This window comes from Labeo rohita, chromosome 25 (assembly GCF_022985175.1).
Source record: "Labeo rohita strain BAU-BD-2019 chromosome 25, IGBB_LRoh.1.0, whole genome shotgun sequence".
Taxonomy (NCBI): Eukaryota; Metazoa; Chordata; class Actinopteri; order Cypriniformes; family Cyprinidae; genus Labeo; species Labeo rohita.
The window spans coordinates 14,519,793-14,539,606 of NC_066893.1; the positions used below are offsets into that span (position 1 = coordinate 14,519,793).

General features: G+C 38.3%; 1 protein-coding gene across 3 annotated transcripts in view; it reads left to right on the plus strand.

Moving 5' to 3' along the window:
- Window positions 1-19,814, plus strand: part of si:dkey-106n21.1 (solute carrier family 23 member 2) — a 74,685-nt gene that overhangs the window by 37,597 nt on the left and 17,274 nt on the right. For all 3 annotated transcript variants that reach the window (XM_051098909.1, XM_051098911.1, XM_051098910.1), the window contains 6 exons: window positions 816-971; window positions 7,044-7,201; window positions 8,860-9,031; window positions 11,951-12,132; window positions 16,177-16,294; window positions 18,784-18,940. In XM_051098909.1, the coding sequence (XP_050954866.1) occupies window positions 816-971; window positions 7,044-7,201; window positions 8,860-9,031; window positions 11,951-12,132; window positions 16,177-16,294; window positions 18,784-18,940 (943 nt within the window). The remainder of the gene's footprint in view (window positions 1-815; window positions 972-7,043; window positions 7,202-8,859; window positions 9,032-11,950; window positions 12,133-16,176; window positions 16,295-18,783; window positions 18,941-19,814) is intronic.

Genomic DNA, 19,814 nt, shown 5'->3' on the forward strand with positions numbered 1-19,814 from the left:
GAGAACATGAGATGGGAGTTTTTCGACATACACTCAACTGTCATGAACCGGAGTTCAGGGAGAGCAAGACAAGATGAGTGTTTGACATTAAAAAGCATTTAAATTGTATTATTTTAATGAAAATAACCGATCGTTTCGCTAGATAAGACCCTTTTTCCTCAGCTGGGATTGTTTACAACCGCATTTGGGATCCTTTGAAGCCGCATTTAAACTGCATTTTGTAAGTTCAAACTAGGGCATCATATCAGTCCATTATATGGAGAAAAATGCTGAAATGTTTTCCTCAAAAAAACATAATTTCTTTACGACTGAAGAAAGAAAGACATGAACATCTTGGATGACAAGGGGGTGAGTACATTATCTGTAAATCTTGGTTCTGGAAGTGGACTTCTCCTTTAATTATAATTGTATTTATTTCTATCAATACTGAAAATATTTAATTTATTAAATAAAATTGTGAGTATTGTGTACTGGAAAAAGTGTTAAAGTGTTTAGGGTCATTTATCCATATCAAATAATATTTTTGAGCAGATTAAAATCTGTTCATTTAAATGTTCACAACTGATTTTAGTACAGGTGATGTGAGAAGAATGACACACTGAAAAAAAAAAACTTCTGTCAATATAGTGTTCCAAAATGCTCATGGTTCCGGTGCTTCCTTAGAAGGCAGCTGCCTAGGTTTCGGAACAGCGCTTTAATTTAGACTTTGAAGGTCTCCGTATCTTGTTTCTCGGAAGGATTTAGTGGTCACTGTTGTTTGCGCTTTCAATTAACCTCAATTATAAGTATTTTGGAATTATCTCCACTACCCTCAGTTTTCAGATGGCAGTCATGAGCCTGAAAAGATCGTCATTGCTGACCCCCACGCCGACAGTCTGGAAGAAGATCTGGACTCGAGGACTGAAGGCAACCTTATCTACTCTATCAACGATCGCCCACCCTGGTACCTCTGCATTCTTCTGGGTTTCCAGGTGAGAGACGACATGCGACAAATGCGGCTTAACCCTGCTGCACGTGAAGCGTCTTACAGCACACATCTCCTAAGCGGACAGGTCTCTCCTGATTTGAACTACTGACACAGGGGACCTTTAATGGCCTTTCAGGGTTAAACTGACAGCTTGAGGCTGGAGTTCTCTTCGAGGCATGCCAAAAAAGTGGGTGGGTAATCATCTGAGTGGGAAAGTTGATGATTAGGGTGACTGAAGATAAGGTTTAACCCATCATACCCAGGAATGCTGCCCTGGTGCTTGGTCACATCTGATATCTCACAGATCTGCTTATTTTATACATATCCAGTTTTGTTTAGATGTACAGAGGCAGCATTGCGCTGATTTTCCCTAAACACCCAAATTGAAATGACTGGATTTCACCAACAAAATTTTGCCATAAACAGCAAATGTGACCTTATCTTTAGAGCTGGAGCGATTTTGAAATCGTTTTGGTTATTGTAATAGTTCTTGGCCTTCACAGGTTCCATTTTACAATTTTGTTGTGTGACCACTGGTCTCTTTCACTCCAGTTCTCATTAAAACAAATGACTTCTGGTTGCTTTGACATTTCATGAAATCATCATGAACGGCATGAGCACCTCAAGGCTTTGCTGCCACTATAGAGAGTGTTATTCCTTATGATATGCATCTGATGTTGAAGGTGAGAGGAACATGAGCCAAAGTGCTCCACTTATTCGTCCGGATGACACATGGAGATCAAAGACAACTGGGTGGGGGGAGAGAAAGGGCAGGAAGGTACACAAGGGACTCACATCGACATGTGAGGTAAGATGATGTGCGCAGTGCAAAGAGCAGTACAAAGAAGATGCCTCACTCCTTTAGCACACTAGCTTTCATCTCTCCGGCATCACGGAGGGGAGGAAAAAGCAGGGAGAGACCTGGTATTTCATGTCAGCGTAGACTCCCTTAGAGCCCCTGACTCGTTTCTGCTTTCATTACTGCCGTTTTTATACTAATATGATCCCTCTTGGCTTATGAAATGAAGTTAAATACAAAACTGTTTTGCCCGCTCTACTTGACTTTTGGGGAAAGGCAGCTGTGAAGGCATAAACCAGAACAATAAAACAACAGGAATTTAAGTGAGGACAAACAAATTTATTTCCCTGTTTTTCCTGCTGTGTAAATTCTCTCCTGTGCATAGTCTCCATATCCGCACTGTCAAAGATGCTGAGCGTTCAGCCAAGTTTTACTTTTTCTGAGCCCGGCAAATTTATGAAGCTTACTGCTGAGAGTAAAAAGTGGCTATCAATTCACAACAGATAGGCCAACATCTGTCTTCCATTTTTTGCACGTCTCCCTGGTTCAGTCAGGCCACATTTAAGATTTGCAACATTTTTTGTGATCATCTGTCTTCCTTCATGTCTCACCCCTCATAACGGGTTGTTTGCGATGAACCTAAGCCCTGTGTCATCTCATTAGTTTTCATTCCTGTTAGTCCTGTCAAATTGATTAATCGCGAATAATCGCATCTAGAATAAACGTTTGTGTGTGTGTATATATATATTTCCATATAAATATCAACAGTACACATATATACACTATGCAGACACAAACTTTTATTTTGGATGCGATTATTCGTGATTAATTGCATCCAAAATAACAGCTTGTGTACATTACATACATTTCTTAAACATGTCTCACCCCTCATAAAGGGTTGTTTGCATTGAACCTAAGCTCGGTGTCATCTCATTAGCTTTTCATTCCTGTTAGTCCTGTCAAATCGATTAATCATCATTAATCGCATCCAAAATAAACAGTTGTCTACATTACATACATTTCCTAAATGTATATATGTGTGTATATTTGTATATCCGTATAAAATAAACAGTACACACATATATATTATGTAAACACAAACTTCTATTTTGGATGCAATTAATCACAACTAATCGCATCCAAAATAACAGCTTGTGTACATTACATAAATTTTTTTAACATGTCTTACCCCTCATAACGGGTTGTTTGCGATGAACCTAAGCCCGATGTCTCGTTAGCTATCCATTCCTGTTAGTCCTGTCAGATCAGCTAATTGCAATTAATCACATCTAAAATGAACATTTGTGTACATTATATACATTTTTTAAATGTCTGTCTGTCTATATCTGAATAAATATAAACAGTACACACATCTATATATTAAAAAGCCGGTGTCGTCTTGTTAGCTTTTCATTCTTGGTAGTGCTGTCACATCGATTAATCGTGGTTAATCACATCCAAAATAAACGTTTGTGTACATTACATACATTTATTAAAGGAGAAGTCCACTTCCAAAACAAAGATTCACATATAATGTAATCACCCCCCTTGTCATCCAAGATGTTTATGTCTTTCTTTCTTCAGTGTTTTTTGAGGAAAACATTTCAGCATTTTTCTCCATATAATGGACTGATATGATGCCCTAGTTTGAACTTACAAAATGCAGTTTAAATGCGGCTTCAAACGATCCCAAATGCGGTTGTAAACAATCCCAGCCGAGGAAGAAGGGTCTTATCTAGCATAACAGTCGGTTATTTTCATTAAAAAAATACAATTTAAATACTTTTTAATCTCAAACGCTCGTCTTGCCTTTCTCTCCCTGAACTCTGTGTATTCTGACTCAGAAAAAGGTAAAAGAGCGATATAGGACAATTTCGAAGTTGAGGGAGAACATGAGATGGGAGTTTTTCGACATACGCTAACTGACATAGAGTAAGACAAGACAAGTGTTTGGCATTAAAAAGTATATAAATTGTATTATTTTTATTAAAATAACCGATCGTTTTGCTAGATAAGACCCTTCTTCCTCGGCTGGGATCGTTTGCAACCGCATTTGAGATCGTTTGAAGCCGCATTTATACTGCATTTTGGAAGTTCAAAATTGGGGCACCATATAAGTCCATTATATGGAGAGAAATTAATCGATTAATCACGATTAATCACATCCAAAATAAACATTTGTGTACATTACATACATTTCTTAAAAGTATGTAATGTATATTTATATATCCAAATAAATATAAACAGTGCACATATATATTATGTAAACACAGTTTTTTATTTTGAATGCAATTAATTGTGATTAATCGATTTGACAGCATTAATTCCTGTTACTTGCATCACACAGCATTACATACTGGTGTTTGGTGGCATCCTGGCAAGTTCTCTCATAGTCCTGTTAATCCTGTCAAATTGATTAACTGCATCCAAAATAAATGGTTGTGTACATTACATACATTTCTTAAATGTATGTGTGCATATTTATATATCCATATAGTATGTAAACACAAACTTTTATTTTGGATGTGATTAATTGTGATTAATCGCATCCAGAATAAATGTTTGAGTACATTACATACATTTAATTGATATGTGTCATGTGCCTGGTCTTTGTCTTCTGTATTCGTGTTTAAGGACTTTTATTTTGTAGTTTTTGTGTCTTATTGTTCCCTGCTTCCCTGTACCTCTGTTCCCTTGTTTGTTGCCATGGATCTTCATTGAACCACACCCACTCCCTCATCAGTTACCCCGGTTACCAATTAGATCATTACCTCACCCTGTGTATAAATAGTCCTTGTCTTTCCCCTGTATTTTGGTCAGTTGTTTAATGTCTGTGATGGTTGCTCCCTGTTCTTGCCTGGATTCTAAGGGTTCCCCGTTCTGGATAATTTGTTGTTTTCTTTGGATGTACAATAAACTCTTGCACATAGATCCTCGTCTCATCTCCGCTTCGTTACAGAACAACTGACCAACTATGGATCTAGCAGGAGTTTATCGCGACCCTCTGAGCACTCTTTGCTCAATTTTTCAAAACGGCCGACCGATCGAATATTATGTGGAGGAGTTCCTTTATTACAGCCAGCTAGTGCCTGGAGATGACACCAAAATAAAGGACTGTTTCTGGAGTGGACTCGATCCAGAGGTTAGTTTAAACTTACCGGATGAGGACCCCAGCTGGACCCTGTCACAGTATATAGACTTTGTTTTGCTGTTCTGTGAATCCCCTTTTTCTGTTAAGGAAGTAGAAAGGGTAATTCACAGCATGGCCGCCACGCCAGAGCCAGTCGCAAAGATGGCCGCCACGCCAGAGCCTGTCGCAAAGATGGCCGCCACGCCAGAGCCAGTCGCAAAGATGGCCGCCACGCCAGAGCCTGTCGCAAAGATGGCCGCCACGCCAGAGCCTGTCGCAAAGATGGCCGCCACGCCAGAGCCTGTCGCAAAGATGGCCGCCACGCCAGAGCCTGTCGCAAAGATGGCCGCCACGCCAGAGCCTGTCGCAAAGATGGCCGCCACGCCAGAGCCTGTCGCAAAGATGGCCGCCACGCCAAAGCCAGTCCACAAGATGGTCGCTGTCTCCAAGTCACGCCACATGATGACCCACGTGTTGGACTCACCCCTAATGGCTGTACGGACAGCTAAGATGGCGCTCCCTCTTGTTGCGGCAGCTACCCCTGATTCAAGTCAAGCTACAGGGCCGAGTCAAGCTACAGCAGCTGTTCCCCACGAGTCAAGCCAAGTCAATGTTGTTCCCGAGTCAAGCCATGTTGTTCCCGAGTCAAGCCATGTTGTTCCCGAGTCAAGCCATGTTGTTCCCGAGTCAAGCCATGTTGTTCCCGAGTCAAGCCACGTTACAGCAGATCTTCACAAGCCAAGTGACGTTATCGCTGCTGCTCTTCCCTTAATGGCAGTGGCCATGTGGTGTGTGTGGGCTACACACTGTGCTCCTGAGGTCACGCCTGTTCACAGGTCAGCCTCTGAGCTCTCGTCTGATCACAAGCCTGCACCAGAGCTCCCGTCTGGTCTCAAGTCTGCCCCAGAGGCCCCGTCTGGTCTCAAGTCTGCTCCAGAGGCCTTCCCCGTCGGAGAAGCTGCGCCAATGCCTCCAGAGGTGTCGGCGCCAGCCGTAGAACCTCTTACGGAGGGGGCGTTAACCACCAAACTCTCTACTTCTCCCTCTATTCTGTCTGCCTCCTCTGTCCCTGCTCTCCCCAGGTCCCAGAGCGTGATGCAGATTCCTGTTCCGCCCCGCAGGGCTGCTGCGCCTCCTGCTCCGCCTCCTGCTCCGCCTCCTGTTCCGCCTCCTGTTCCGCCTGGGAGGGCTGTTGTGCCTCCGGCTCTGCCCTTGGGGGCTCTAGTGTCGCTGGCTCTGCCTCCGGCTCCGACCTGGAGGGCTGTAGCGCCGTCTGTTCTGCCTCCGGCTCCGCCCTGGAGGGCTCTAGTGCCACCTGTTCTGCCTCCGGCTCCGCCCTGGAGGGCTCTAGCGCCGCCTGCTCTGCCTCCGGCTCCACCCTGGAGGGCTCTAGTGTCACCTGCTCTGCCTCCGGCTCCGCCCTGGAGGGCTCCTGAGCCTCCTGCTCCGCCCTGCTGGGTACCGCCTGCTCCGCCGTGGAGGTCTTCTCTCATGATCTGGTGGTCCTCAGCTCCTCCCATCTGGCCGACTCCACCCTGGCCTCTTGCTCTGCTTCAGTCCCTTGTTTATCTCCCCTTACATGGACCTGGCCCTCCATCCCTTCCCCAGTTCTGCCTGAGCTCCTCCCCCTTCCTGGACTGGTATTTCTGTTTGGAGCGTCTGGAAGCCACTCTTTTGAGGGGGGGTTATGTCATGTGCCTGGTCTTTGTCTTCTGTATTCGTGTTTAAGGACTTTTATTTTGTAGTTTTTGTGTCTTATTGTTCCCTGCTTCCCTGTACCTCTGTTCCCTTGTTTGTTGCCATGGATCTTCATTGAACCACACCCACTCCCTCATCAGTTACCCCGGTTACCAATTAGATCATTACCTCACCCTGTGTATAAATAGTCCTTGTCTTTCCCCTGTATTTTGGTCAGTTGTTTAATGTCTGTGATGGTTGCTCCCTGTTCTTGCCTGGATTCTAAGGGTTCCCCGTTCTGGATAATTTGTTGTTTTCTTTGGATGTACAATAAACTCTTGCACATAGATCCTCGTCTCATCTCCGCTTCGTTACAATATGTTCATATAAATTCAAAGAGTAAACACACATATATTATGTCGCGGTTAATCGGTTTGACAGCACTAATCCCTGTTTCTTGTGTCACACAGCATTACATACTGGCGTTCGGAGGCATCCTGGCAATTCCTCTTATCCTAGCTGAGCCGTTGTGCATAAAAGAGAACAACGCTGCCAAAAGTCAGCTCATCTCTACCATCTTCTTCGTCTCGGGCATGTGCACTTTGCTACAGACCACGCTCGGGACCAGGTACTATATATACACTAACAGGAAAAAAAAAGCAAAAATTGACCTTTAGTTCATAATTTATTTAGCTATTTTTCTAAATCTCTATGAAGCTGCTCTGGCACAATCTGTATTGTATAAAGCGCTATAGAAATAAAGGTGGCTTGAGTTGATTTGATTAGTACACAACAAAAAAAGACATTTTGAAGAAGATTTCAACTGGTTTTGTCGATGCAGTGAAAAATCAGGAATATTAAACACTAGGGCTGGGTAATAAATATCGATTTCTCGATTTTAATCAATTCTCATTTTTACAAAACTATATTGATTCTTAAATCCTAAGAAAAAATAGTTTAGTCTGTTTTCAGTTAATGAATGGAATATAGTAGCTGGCCTCCCATGCAACAAATCGTAATGAGCTTTGTGCTTTGTTACTTTTGATATGAAACGAAGTCTCAGATTTAAAATTCTAACAATTGCAATATTCAAAAAATAAATACTAATTAATAAATACATTTTAGCACAAATTCAACATGAATAAACATCCGAAGGTATGTTTAAGAAAGACTTCAACTTACTGAAATCTGTATCCTGTCTCATAAAATCGCTCAGTAAGTGTTTAAACCGCGGAAAGACTTGTAAACAATATGTTACAATATGTAGTATTGTAATGTTTACTTAAAAAAACATTCTGTGACAATAAAAACATTAATCATCTAGAAACTTTAGATATTAGCATTTCGCTAAATATGTGCACCATATAACATATTCATAATAGATTTATTGTTTCTAAATATTTAGTTTATGTTTGAATAAATCCATCAAGTTTTTATGACAGCCACCATTTGCATATTTATATAAAAAAAAAACAGTTGGAGTAAAAACATAATTATGTAATTTTAAGGTTTTAAACACACAACCTTCAATATTATAGTAATGTAGTACTCTTAGTATATGTATATATTACAGTATTAGTTGAGAGATATTTTTCCTTAGAGAAAATTAGCTATGTACTGTACCTAATCTGTCAAAAATAATTTGTGTCAAAACCCAAATTTTTTTATTAAACACAACCCCACTGACTTTGATCGTATGGACAAAATTGCTTAAGTCACATCAAGTCAAATTTACTTTACATATACAGCACTTTATACAATGCAGACTGTTTCATACCAGCTTCACAGAAATAAACAGGAAATCCACATCGGTGTAACATTTCAACTTCAATTCTAGCACATCTTTCCTGTAATTTAAACAGTTGTGCATGGCATAAGCAATGCCAAGGTCATGGGTTTGCTTCCCAAGAAAAGCATTGTGTAAAATATATGTGAATGCAATGTAAGTTGCTATAGATTGCCAAATGCATAAATGTAAAATTTCAGCTCTACAGAAGACATTTGTCATTATTCAGGTCATTGTCAATATTGCCAAACAAATTTTATCTAGCTGTAAAGAAGGACATGAGAGTAAGTTAATAATGACAGAATATTAATATAAATACCTTAAAATCATTCTGACTCTCGTCTTTTTTAGCCCAAACATTTGCTTTAAATGATTTTTATGAGCTCTATATTTCAGTGAAAGGAATATTGTATTGTTTTCTATGACTACTGCCAATGCTTTTATGATAATACATAAAATAGGCTTGGCGCAAAATATAAACATCCTTTACGTCTTCTCAGGTTGCCGATCCTCCAAGGTGGGACGTTCACCTTCATCACCCCGACCTTGGCTATCCTCGCCCTTCCCAAATGGAAATGCCCAGACACGAGTGCCACACCTCAACCCAACGCCACAGATTCTGCAGCACTCCTCGTGGATGACGATGAGGTGTGGAAAGTCCGCATCCGCGAGGTACTGTAGGAAATGTCATTTCGAAGCCGATCAACATAATTGCAGTGTTCACTTCATGCTGGAGTTTGAAACAAGTGTGGCTGTTCTGAGCTGTGAGTCATGTGTCAGAAGGATATGTGAGTCACCAGCGGATGACGAACAATAATGATCCACTTTGTGTTCAAATTATACTGGGTGATCTCATTCATATGCATATGTAAAGTGCAAACGTACATTTTTATGATTTTTAGAGACTTGCATATCTATACAAAGCATGGTCCGAAATGAAATTGTTGAAAGCTTGTGAGCAAGTTCAACCTTCAACTAAATGAGTAAAGTCTGAGAACAAACTTTGAGTTGGTGTGAGAAAGCCTAGAAAGTTTGAAGCAGTTGTAAAAGTATAAAAGCTGATGTTGCTAGCATGATTTAGCACATTGTTTATATGATTTAACATGTTGTTAGCATGTTTTAGCATGATTAGCCTGTTGCTTACATTTATAGGTTGATTACAATGTTGTTAGCATGTTACTAGCATGTTGTTTGCATGATTAGCAAGTTGCTAGAATGTTTATAACCTGATTAGCATGTTTTAGCATGATTAACATGTTGCTAGCATGTTTGTAATATGATTAGCATGTTACTACCATGTTACTACCATGATTAGCATGTTACTAGGTTGTTGCCAACATGTTTTTAACATGATTAACATGATACTAGCTTGTTACTATCATGTTGTTAGCATGATTAGCAAGTTACTAGGATGTTTATAACCTGATTAGCATGTTGCTAGCATATTTTTAGCATGATCAACATGTTGCTAGCATGTTTGTAATATGATTAGCATGTTACTACCATGATTAGCATGTTAATGGGTTGTTGCCAACATGTTTTTAACATGATTAACATGATACTAGCTTGTTACTATTATGTTGTTAGCATTATTAGCAAGTTACTAGCAAGTTACTAGCATGAGTAGCAAGTTACTAGCATGTTTATAACCCGATTAGCATGTTGCTAGCATGTTTCTAGCATGATTGACATGTTACTAGCATGTTGCTGGTATGCTTCTTACATGATCAACATGTTACTAGCTTGTTACTAACATGTTTTTAACATGATTAGGATGTTGCTACCATGTTTCAAACATGATTATCATGTTACTAGCATTTTGTTAGCATTATTAGCATGTTAATATGATTCTAGCATTATTGGCAAGTTGTTAGCATGTTTATAACCTAATTAATTGTTAACATGTTTTAGCATGACTAACATGTGACTAGCATGTTGCTAGCATGTTTGTAACATGAGTGACATGTTACTACTTGTTGTTAGCATGATTAGCATGTTGTTAGCATGCTTCTAGCATGGTCAACATGTTACTAGCTTGTTGATAACGTTTTAACATGTTGCTACCATGTTTCTAACATAATTATCATGTCACTAGCATTTTGTTAGCATGATTAGCACGTTAATATAATGATTCAAGCATGGTTAGCAAGTTGCTAGCATGTTTATAACCTAATTAGCATTCTGCTAGCATGTTTTTAGCATGACTAACATGTTAGTAGCATGTTGCTAGCATTTTTCTAACATGAGTAGCATGTTACTAGCATGTTGTTAGCCTGATTAGCATGTTGTTAGCATGTTTCTAGCTTGTTGCTAGCATGTTTTTAACATAAGTAACATGATACTAGCTTGTTGCTAGCATGTTTCTAACATGATTAGCAATTTACCAAAATGTTGATAGCATGATTAGCCAGTTACTATCATGTTGATAGCATGATTACCAGAGTTACTAGCATGATTAGCATGTTGTTAGCATGATTAGCAAGTTACTAGCATGATTAACAAGTCGTTAGCATGATTTACAAGTTACTAGCATGTTGCTAGCGTATTTCTAGCATAATTAGCATGTTATTAACAAGTTACTAGCAAGATTAACATGTTTCTTGCATGATTAGCATGTTTAAACCAGTTAAATCCAGTTGATTCAGTACAAAACAGCTGAAACCAGCCTAGACTGGTTGTCTAGTCTTAGCTGGTTTAAGCTGAAAATAGCTGGTTTAACCTTGGCTGGTCTTTTAGCAGGTTTCCCAGCTTGGCCAGCTAAGACCAGCCTGATCAGCTAAAAACTGGCCAAAACCACTTTAAACCACTTTAAAACCAGCCAAAGCAGCCATTCAGCTTAGGCTGGTTTTAGCAGTTTTTTAAAGCATGGAGTTGTTAAGCTTTGTTATAGCAGTAAACAGCTTAGATGCACCATAGGTCTCTTTGTGTAAAAGTTTTCAACCCCTCAATGAAAGTCTATGGGATTTTAGTTGGTTTTGATGGTCTGGTTTTTGAAAGTCACAAGCCGGATCAGTTAAAAAAGATACAGCAACTAACTGTAGACCAGTCTGAAGGTCTGATCCAAGTTTGGTGGTTGTAGCTTTAAATATTCATAAAAAGGATTCATAAGTATTTGCACCTCTCTAAAGGTGTTCATACATAGAAAGGTTTGTTTTAGAAGCTGCAAATACAATAAAATTATACATTGCTATAATGTACTAAAAATGTATGTTAGAATGCTACTAATATAAATGAGATCATGTTGAACAAGGCGTTGCGTGCTCATTTAAAATAATGAGTGTTCACTATGAGATTAGATCTTTTTTTTTTATTACTGTAATAATTTGACCTTTTACGTCTTAGGTTTAGAGAGCAGCTTTTATCTGAGTAAGAGGAAAAACTGTAATATTTAATGTCTTTGTGAACAAATATTTACACTCAAGGGCAGTTTGAGCTTTAAGGTTCATTTTGAGTGACATTGTAAAAAAATATATTGGAGTTCTGTATCTGCTGTATTTGAACTAAAGTTATTATGTTTTATTAGATAATTCAGATATAGTAATCGGTCACAGAATTCAAAATTTGAATGCATTTTCTTCTTTTCTTTCATAGATCCAAGGGGCCATACTAGTGGCCTCAATGCTTCAGCTTCTCCTAGGCCTGTCAGGTCTTGTGGGCCTAGTGCTAAGGTTCATCGGGCCTCTGGCCATTGCTCCCACCATCAACCTCATCGGACTGTCACTTTTCATCCAGGCGGGGCAGAAGTCAGGAGCCCACTGGGGAATTGCTGCTTTGTGAGTTACGAGTGACTTTGGGTAACTTTGAGAGCCGAGTCAGTCCAGTAACTTGTATTTCTGGTCGTGTAGGGTTTCTGCAGACTGTGGCCCCTTTAAAAACAAAACAGCCCTTAGGGTTCAGTGTTTATCTGTAGAGGTCAACCCTCTTTACTGTTTTCATTTGCATAACAATGCGTCGCTCAGATCCTTTTCAAAGAATGTTGTGCATTACTCATCCTCAAGCATTCCTAAGAGCATACAGTACATTAATGTAGATAAGGTAAGGTTTGAGCGTCTCGCCCATCAGACCTTCCCTGTCCAGGTGCCGCTGAGTAAACAAATGTTTAGGACACATATGTGTATGTCAGAGACTCATTAGGACACATAGTAAACTTCTCATCCTAAGACTTGTAAATTAGATCCAAGTTGTGGGTACTAGAAGCATTAAAGGAGAACTCCACTTTCAACAATTTACAAATAATTTACTCACCCCCTTGTCATCCAAGATGATGTCTTTCTGTCTTCAGTCGTGAGGAAATTATGGTTTTTGAGGAAAACATTTCAGGATTTTTCTCCATAAAATGGACTTCATTGGTGCCCCGATTTTGAACTTCCATAATGTAGTTTAAATGCAGCTTTAAAGAGCTCTAAACGATCCCAGCCGAGGATAAGAAGAGTCTTATCTAGCGAAACGATCTGTCATTTTTTTCTAAAAAAATAGCTCTGGGATGTGTGTCCACGACGCTACGCATCACGTCTAAGTTCATCGCCTGTGTACTCCGGCTCAAAAAGGTAGAGTATGGGGAAAAACTCCATCTCATTTTCTCCTACAACTTCATCGTCCAACATCGTTGTACCTTTTTGTTTGTAAACAGCGTTTGACTTACTTGCACTTTTTTATTTTATTTAGTTGTTTATTTAACAGGGACAATGCAGAATAACATTACAGATGCTCTACATACAGGCTTCTAGCCTATGGCTAATTTGCAGCCCCAGTCCCTGGTTAGGCTTTTAAAATACAATTAAAAACAAAAACAAGTACAAGCACAATAAACAACAAAAATCTAAGGCTATGTTCACACTTGGCATCTTTTTTGACAAGAAAAAGTTGACAAGGGCGCTTTTTTAGTAAAAGAAAAAAAAAATTGGGCAGCGTTGCAGCCGAGGGCGTCTTTTGTTGCTATAACAACAGCTGCAACAGTGTGAATGTTGAGAAAAGAGGAAGCTCGCTCTTGCACTGGTGTATTATTTTTTTACTTTTTGGCAATTTTCCCCTTTATTTAGTAGGGCAGTATTTAGACGGGAAGCGAAGTGAGAGAGAGAGAGAGAGGGGGCGGGATGGAGAAGGGTCTGCGAGCCAGGAATCGAAAAAGGGACGCTATCAGAGCCGCGTGTCGGTTTTTGAAGTTAATGGGGAAGAGAATGTCAGTTCACAACAATAAAGTAAAAGTCTATCTACCGGTACCTTCACCATTTTTTTTCTTGTTGTACTTGTTGTTATGGAAACGTCAGTTGTGGCTACTCGCTTGTCATTGGTCAGCTGTCAAAAATGCACTTGACATAGGGCGTTTCTTTCAGAAAACTTTTGTCAACTTAAAAAAAGACTCTCTGAGCTGCAGAAAAAGACGCCAGCGGTGGCGTTTAAAAAAGCACTCAGGACTCTTTTGGAAAACACGGTTTACTCCATAGAATTATAATGTAAAACAGATGCTGGCAGTTTCAAAAAAGACACCAAGTGTGAACATAGCCTAAGACTGTGTAACACCATCAATGTTCACAAACCTGTTTTTGTTTGAACCATTTTTTGATATTTTTCAGAAAAATGTTCAACTCTGTTTGCATTTTCAGTTCAAGTGGCAAACTGTTCCAGAGCAGTGTCCCTTTAATTGAAACTGTGGATTGAGCAAATTTAGTTTTTCTTTTAGGCACTATTCAGTTCCGTGTAGTTGCACCTCTTGTAGAGATCCCTCTACTACTCTGTTTTACTATTAAATGACATATAACATCTGGAGCAAGCTTATTCACACATTTAAAAACCATTTTAATAAGAGACAGATTCATAAAATTGTCAAAACTAAGCAAACTGTATTTTTGTAAAATGTTACAATGATGCCATCTGATTGATTTCTTATCTAAAATTTTTAAGGTTTGATAGTCAGTTGAGAGTCAGTTGAGAGACCTGACTTCCTTAGTCTTTGCGCATTCGCTTTGTAAACACTGGGTCTGTAGTTCCGCGTGACCTTTCGACGTGATTTAATAGTACGTAGCGTCGTGGACGTGCATCCCAGAGCTAGTGCTACATGAGCTTTTGTGCTTAAAAAGTATACAATTTTTTTTTTTTTTTTTTTTTTTCGAAAAAAATGGCCGATCGTTTCGCTAGATAAGACTCTTCTTCCTCGGCTGGGGTCATTTAGAGCCCTTTGAAACTGCATTTAAACTACATTTTGGAAGTTCAAATTCGGGGCACCATTGAAATCTATTTTAAAATCATGAAATGCTTTCCTCAAAAACCATAATTTCTTCATGACTGGAGACAGAAAGACATGAACATCTTGGATGATAAGGGGAGAGTAAATTATTTGTAAATTCTTGTTCTGGAAGTGGACTTCTCCTTTAATTAGCGTAGAAGAGAAGAGGTACTATTTAAAAAAGGAAAAAAGAAATAAAGTGTGATTTTTTTTTTTTTTTTTTTTTCAAGAGTCAGTGTATTTTTTGTTATTTAATTATTAAAGCAGATGCTGTTTGTGAGGATTTTCAATTGAATATCATATTAAAACCAAACCTTAATCATAATCCTATTCCTTATGCTAATCCAGACCTTAATCTGATCCTGACTAATCTTAAACCTCTACTACAACATATACAGTGTGAAAACCTTTTGTTGCTGTAATGAAGCTGAAAACGTTTGTAGGTTATTTAGATTTTGTTCTTGAAGGTAAGACTACATAAGATGTTTAAACAATTAAACGTGGCAGATACTTAAAGAATTAGATTTTCTACAAAACTCTACAAATCTACAAAACAGATAAAGTAATATATTATGATTACAATTTGTAGTCTAAATAATTACATGGTGTTTCAACTAATTAATCTAATTAATCGCTATTAAAGCTATTTTTGTGTTAAATGAGAAAGTACCAAGTAGACATTACAAATTGTAGCTTTAGAAAGAAATATTTTATTTGACTCAACATAGAATTTATTACACATAAATATTTAGGCTGCAACGGCATAACGTAGACTATGGAGCATAAAAGAAGATCATTTAAGAAACATCTCAGTTTTTTTTTTTGTTCACACCAACAGTCTTCGAAATAGACCAATTATCTGCTTGTAAACATTCAGGATACACGCGCAGCATGGTTGCAGAAAACCCGGGAGAGATAGCCTTTACAGCTACAGAATTACACGGATACGGTACAAAATACTTTAAATAATTTAAAAAGATTATAGATTATATTGATTAGATGTCATTTTCAAAATGTTATTTGCATATTACAAAAGCTTGTTACTCAGTGATAAGCACTGTTTATCTTACAGATAGTCTTACAGATCTGTAACAGGGATGACGTTTTTTGTGGGGGGGTTCAAGTGGCAGTCTATGGAGCTATGAAATAAAAGAGTAAAAAAGGGTAAATTTTCTGCAACCACTATGGGTGCGCAGCTGCAAGTGAAGTCGCTGTGACGTCTACTCGAAATTGGTCTATACCTTCTTTTATGTTCCACAAAAGAAAGGTTTGAAATGACATGAGGGTGAGTAAATGATGACAGAATTAAAATTTTCTGGGTGCACTATTCCTTTAATGTTTTTGTTTTTATAATTATTAATATTATTTTTTTTAATGAAATGATACTCTAAATAAGAAACAAAATCTGCCAGCAGGTGACAGTAAATGTCTTTATGAGTCATTCATTCGATTAATTCAAATGGATGATTTATTCAGGAATGAAGTAAATGGCTCTCTTTATGAATGGGCCTTTGAGTCATTGATTCACACGATTCGTTCAAAACGCGGATTCATTCAGTTCATTTAAGTTTATATTGATGTCTTCTTTCTACAGAACTGTTTGCCTGATCCTTCTCTTCTCCCAGTATTTGAGCAAAGTTAACCTTCCTCTCATTGCTTATAAGGACAAGAAATGGAAAGTCTTCCAGTACCCACTCTTCAGACTCTTTTCTGTGAGTGTATTTTATTTTTATTATAATTTGTCTGTGTGTAATGTACACTGCTGTTCAAACATTCGAGATCAGTAAGATTTGCATCCGATGACCCCTTTAAACACATCATATATGGGTAAATGAAAAGAAAACGCCATGTAAACTTTTTTTAAAAATAGTCAGTTCCCCTCACAGATACATTCACATAAACCATAGTTTAGTTTTAGGATAATATTTACAATATTTCGCGCATTGTGCACCGTGATCTTGGTCTGCCTGCTTCAGTATTTTTTTCTCTTTGCGTTCGTCTTTAGCGTCTCTGGCCTCTGTTAATGGATGTCTTAAGAGTTTGTAATATTTCCTCCCACATGACATTTTGAAAGAAGATTGCATGCAGTTCGCGTGCAAGGCCAGAACAAGAGATCGGTTAAAATATGTCCGGTCTGCATCTGTCTCCACTGTATAAATTAGGTATGTACTGATCATTGTTAAAGCTACAAAGCTAATTCTTTTGTAGGCTATTTGTCCGTCAGAGATGCGTCTCTCTGGGATCGCTTAAAGGGATCATCGGATGCTAAGTGCACTTTTTCATGTTGTTTGAACATTAATGTGTGTTGGCAGTGTATGTACAAATCTACCCTATAATGAAAAAAATCCATGCAGTGGTTTTTAATTAATCTGTAAAAAAAAAAATCCCCTTTTTCAAATCGAGCCGTTCTCAGATGCCTGTCGGTGTGGCGTCACACAGACAGAGGCCACTCCCACGATAGTTGATTGACATGAGCGTCTTACCTCAGATCAGCTGTCTCAGTCTGACTTCCATTGTTTCGATGCCGGAGCACAGATGTAAGTTAGACAAGAATATCTCCAATTGAGCGATTGAGGTGTTGTGTTGCTGGATGTAATAATGAACATAGTGGTCGTCATTTACTCCCAACATCTGAGCCGCTGAAGATGCAGTGGATTATGTTTGTTTGTGAAGGGTATGCGCCTCCCGATCTACATATATCCGTCTATGTTCGCTCGAATCATTCGTGATCCAGCTTCACTTGCAGCAGAACTGAGTATTAGGGTTTTGTATGAATCTTTGCGATCGCCTTTCCTAATAATGTGCTAGTTAGCAAGTTTAGCGGGTAAACGGGCTAAATGCGGCTAAAGTAAACAGGCTCGTCACTCCACAGAGAGAAGAGAGGGGTGGGGCGAGCAGAGCTCATTTGCATTTAAAGGAGCAATCCCCATCAGGCACTCCGTATTGTCGAGCGCTGAACATTGATTGAATGATTACATGATGCATGAGATGTTCATTCATATTTATTAGTGTTAAATCTAGTATTACACTCCACTCTGCTGTTTGGACTGATCCCATTTACACTGCATAAGTCTGCTCGGAGCGTTACAGCTCCGAAACGGCCGCCGTAGCTGATCGGGGCCACTCTAGTCAATGCTTTTGTTTATACCAGTTTCTGAAACATCCCAGCAATCTGTTTATTCAGCAATCTTTACATTAAAGACCGTCATTTATTGTTTGAATTTCCTGGGGAAAAAATGCTGTATTTGTTCGGTACACATGTGTGAGTGTGTGAATACGTGTACTGTTACACCCATAATTACTGTATTAAAGGTGTCAGTAGCGTTGCTGTCTATGCAAGGTCAGAAAGCTCTCAGATTTCATCAAAAATATCTTAATTTGTGCTCTCAATATACACGAAGGTCTTACAGGTTTGATACGACATGAGGGTGTGTAATTAATGACAGAATTTTTATTTTTGGGTGTTCCTTTCAAAAAACTTCAAAAAACTTCACTAAAAAGGATCCTGACAATTATGAGATAATTGCATAACGTATACAAAGCTCGACACCTCAGTAAAAATCACACTGGGACATTTTTGAAAGGGACAGTTCACCCAAAAATAAAAATTCTGTCATTAATTACTCACCCTCATGTCGTATCAAACCTGTAAGACCTTTGTTTATATTCAGAGCACAAATTAAGATATTTTTGATGAAATCTGAGAGCTTTCTGACCTTGCATAAACAGCAACGCTACTGACACCTTTAATACAGTAATTATGGGTGTAACAGTACACGTATTCACACACTCATACATGGGTTTCCACCGTAATCTATACTAGTCGTCACTGATTACAGACAAGATATGAGATAGAATCTGTCAAATGGGGGTTCCGAAGTACTCTTGTCTGAAATACAGACTGTAAAGATCTTGTCAAAAGTTGTGGGAAGGGTTAAGCTGAAAATAATAGTTTCAAGGCTTGTTAGCTTAAAATGTTGGCAAAAGTCGAGAAAAGCCCCAGGGTTAATGCTTCACTTGTCACATGCTACAGATAACAAAAAATTGTTATTGTTAAAAACAACTGACATTAAGTGGCAATAAATCCAGCCTTTTAAAGCTACCTATTAAAAAGGAGAGAGAAAGATAAAAGGAATAGTACATGGTGAAATACAAGGAGATAGAAAGCCAAAAGTTTATGTGTGTTATGTTTAATGTGCAGGCGTTATTTGGGATGTGTGGAGCTTGGCTTGTGTGCTTCTTGCTGACATTTTTCAACGCCCTGCCCTCATCACCCAACGAGTACGGCTACATGGCCAGGACAGACATCAATCTTGATGCGGTAAAAAGTGCTGCATGGTTCTACGTGCCCTATCCAGGTGAACCTCCATAAACTATACAGCAATATTTTTTTTGCAACCCTGCAGTTTGTTTAAAAAATGTAGCTATTTTGTTATTGTAATTTTACTGAACATTTTGTATTCCAGTCAAGAAGTAATGTTCTCACATTAAGTGTGAAAATATTACTTAAATTAGTTTTTTTAGAGTAAGTTAAATGCTAAATATGCCTTTTTATTTTAAAAAATCTGCGATTTTGTCATTGTCATTTTTATGTAGAGACATTATTGTTTTACCCTTGTTTCAGACCGATAATTTCACACTTTTTCACACTTTAAAAAAACAGTCAAAAGTTTTTGAACAGTAAGATTTTTTATGTTTTTTTCTAAAGAAGTCACTTCTACTCACCAAGCCTGCATTTATTTGATCCAAAGTATAGCAAAAACAGTAAAATGTAGAATTTTTTAAAATAAAAACTATTTAAAATAACTGTTTTCTATTTGAATATATTTTAAAATGTAATTTATTCCTGTGTTCAAAGCTACATTTTTGGGGGGGAAAGAAATTATAGAAATTACTACTTTTATTTAGCAAGGATGCTTTAAATTGATCAAAAGTGGTGATAAAAACATTTATAATGTTACAAAAGATTTCTATTTCAGATAAATGCTGTTCTTCTGTTCTTTCTGTTCATCAAAGAAACCTGAAAACACAGCTGTTTTCAACATAATAATAATAATAATAATAAACAGAATATTACAATGATTTCTGAAGGATCATGTGACTGGAGTAATGATGCTGAAAATTCAGCTTTGAAATCACAGGAATAAATTACATGTTTTAATATATTCAAATCGAACATTTTAAATTGTAAAAATATTTTACAATTTTACTGTATTTGCTTTACTTTGGATC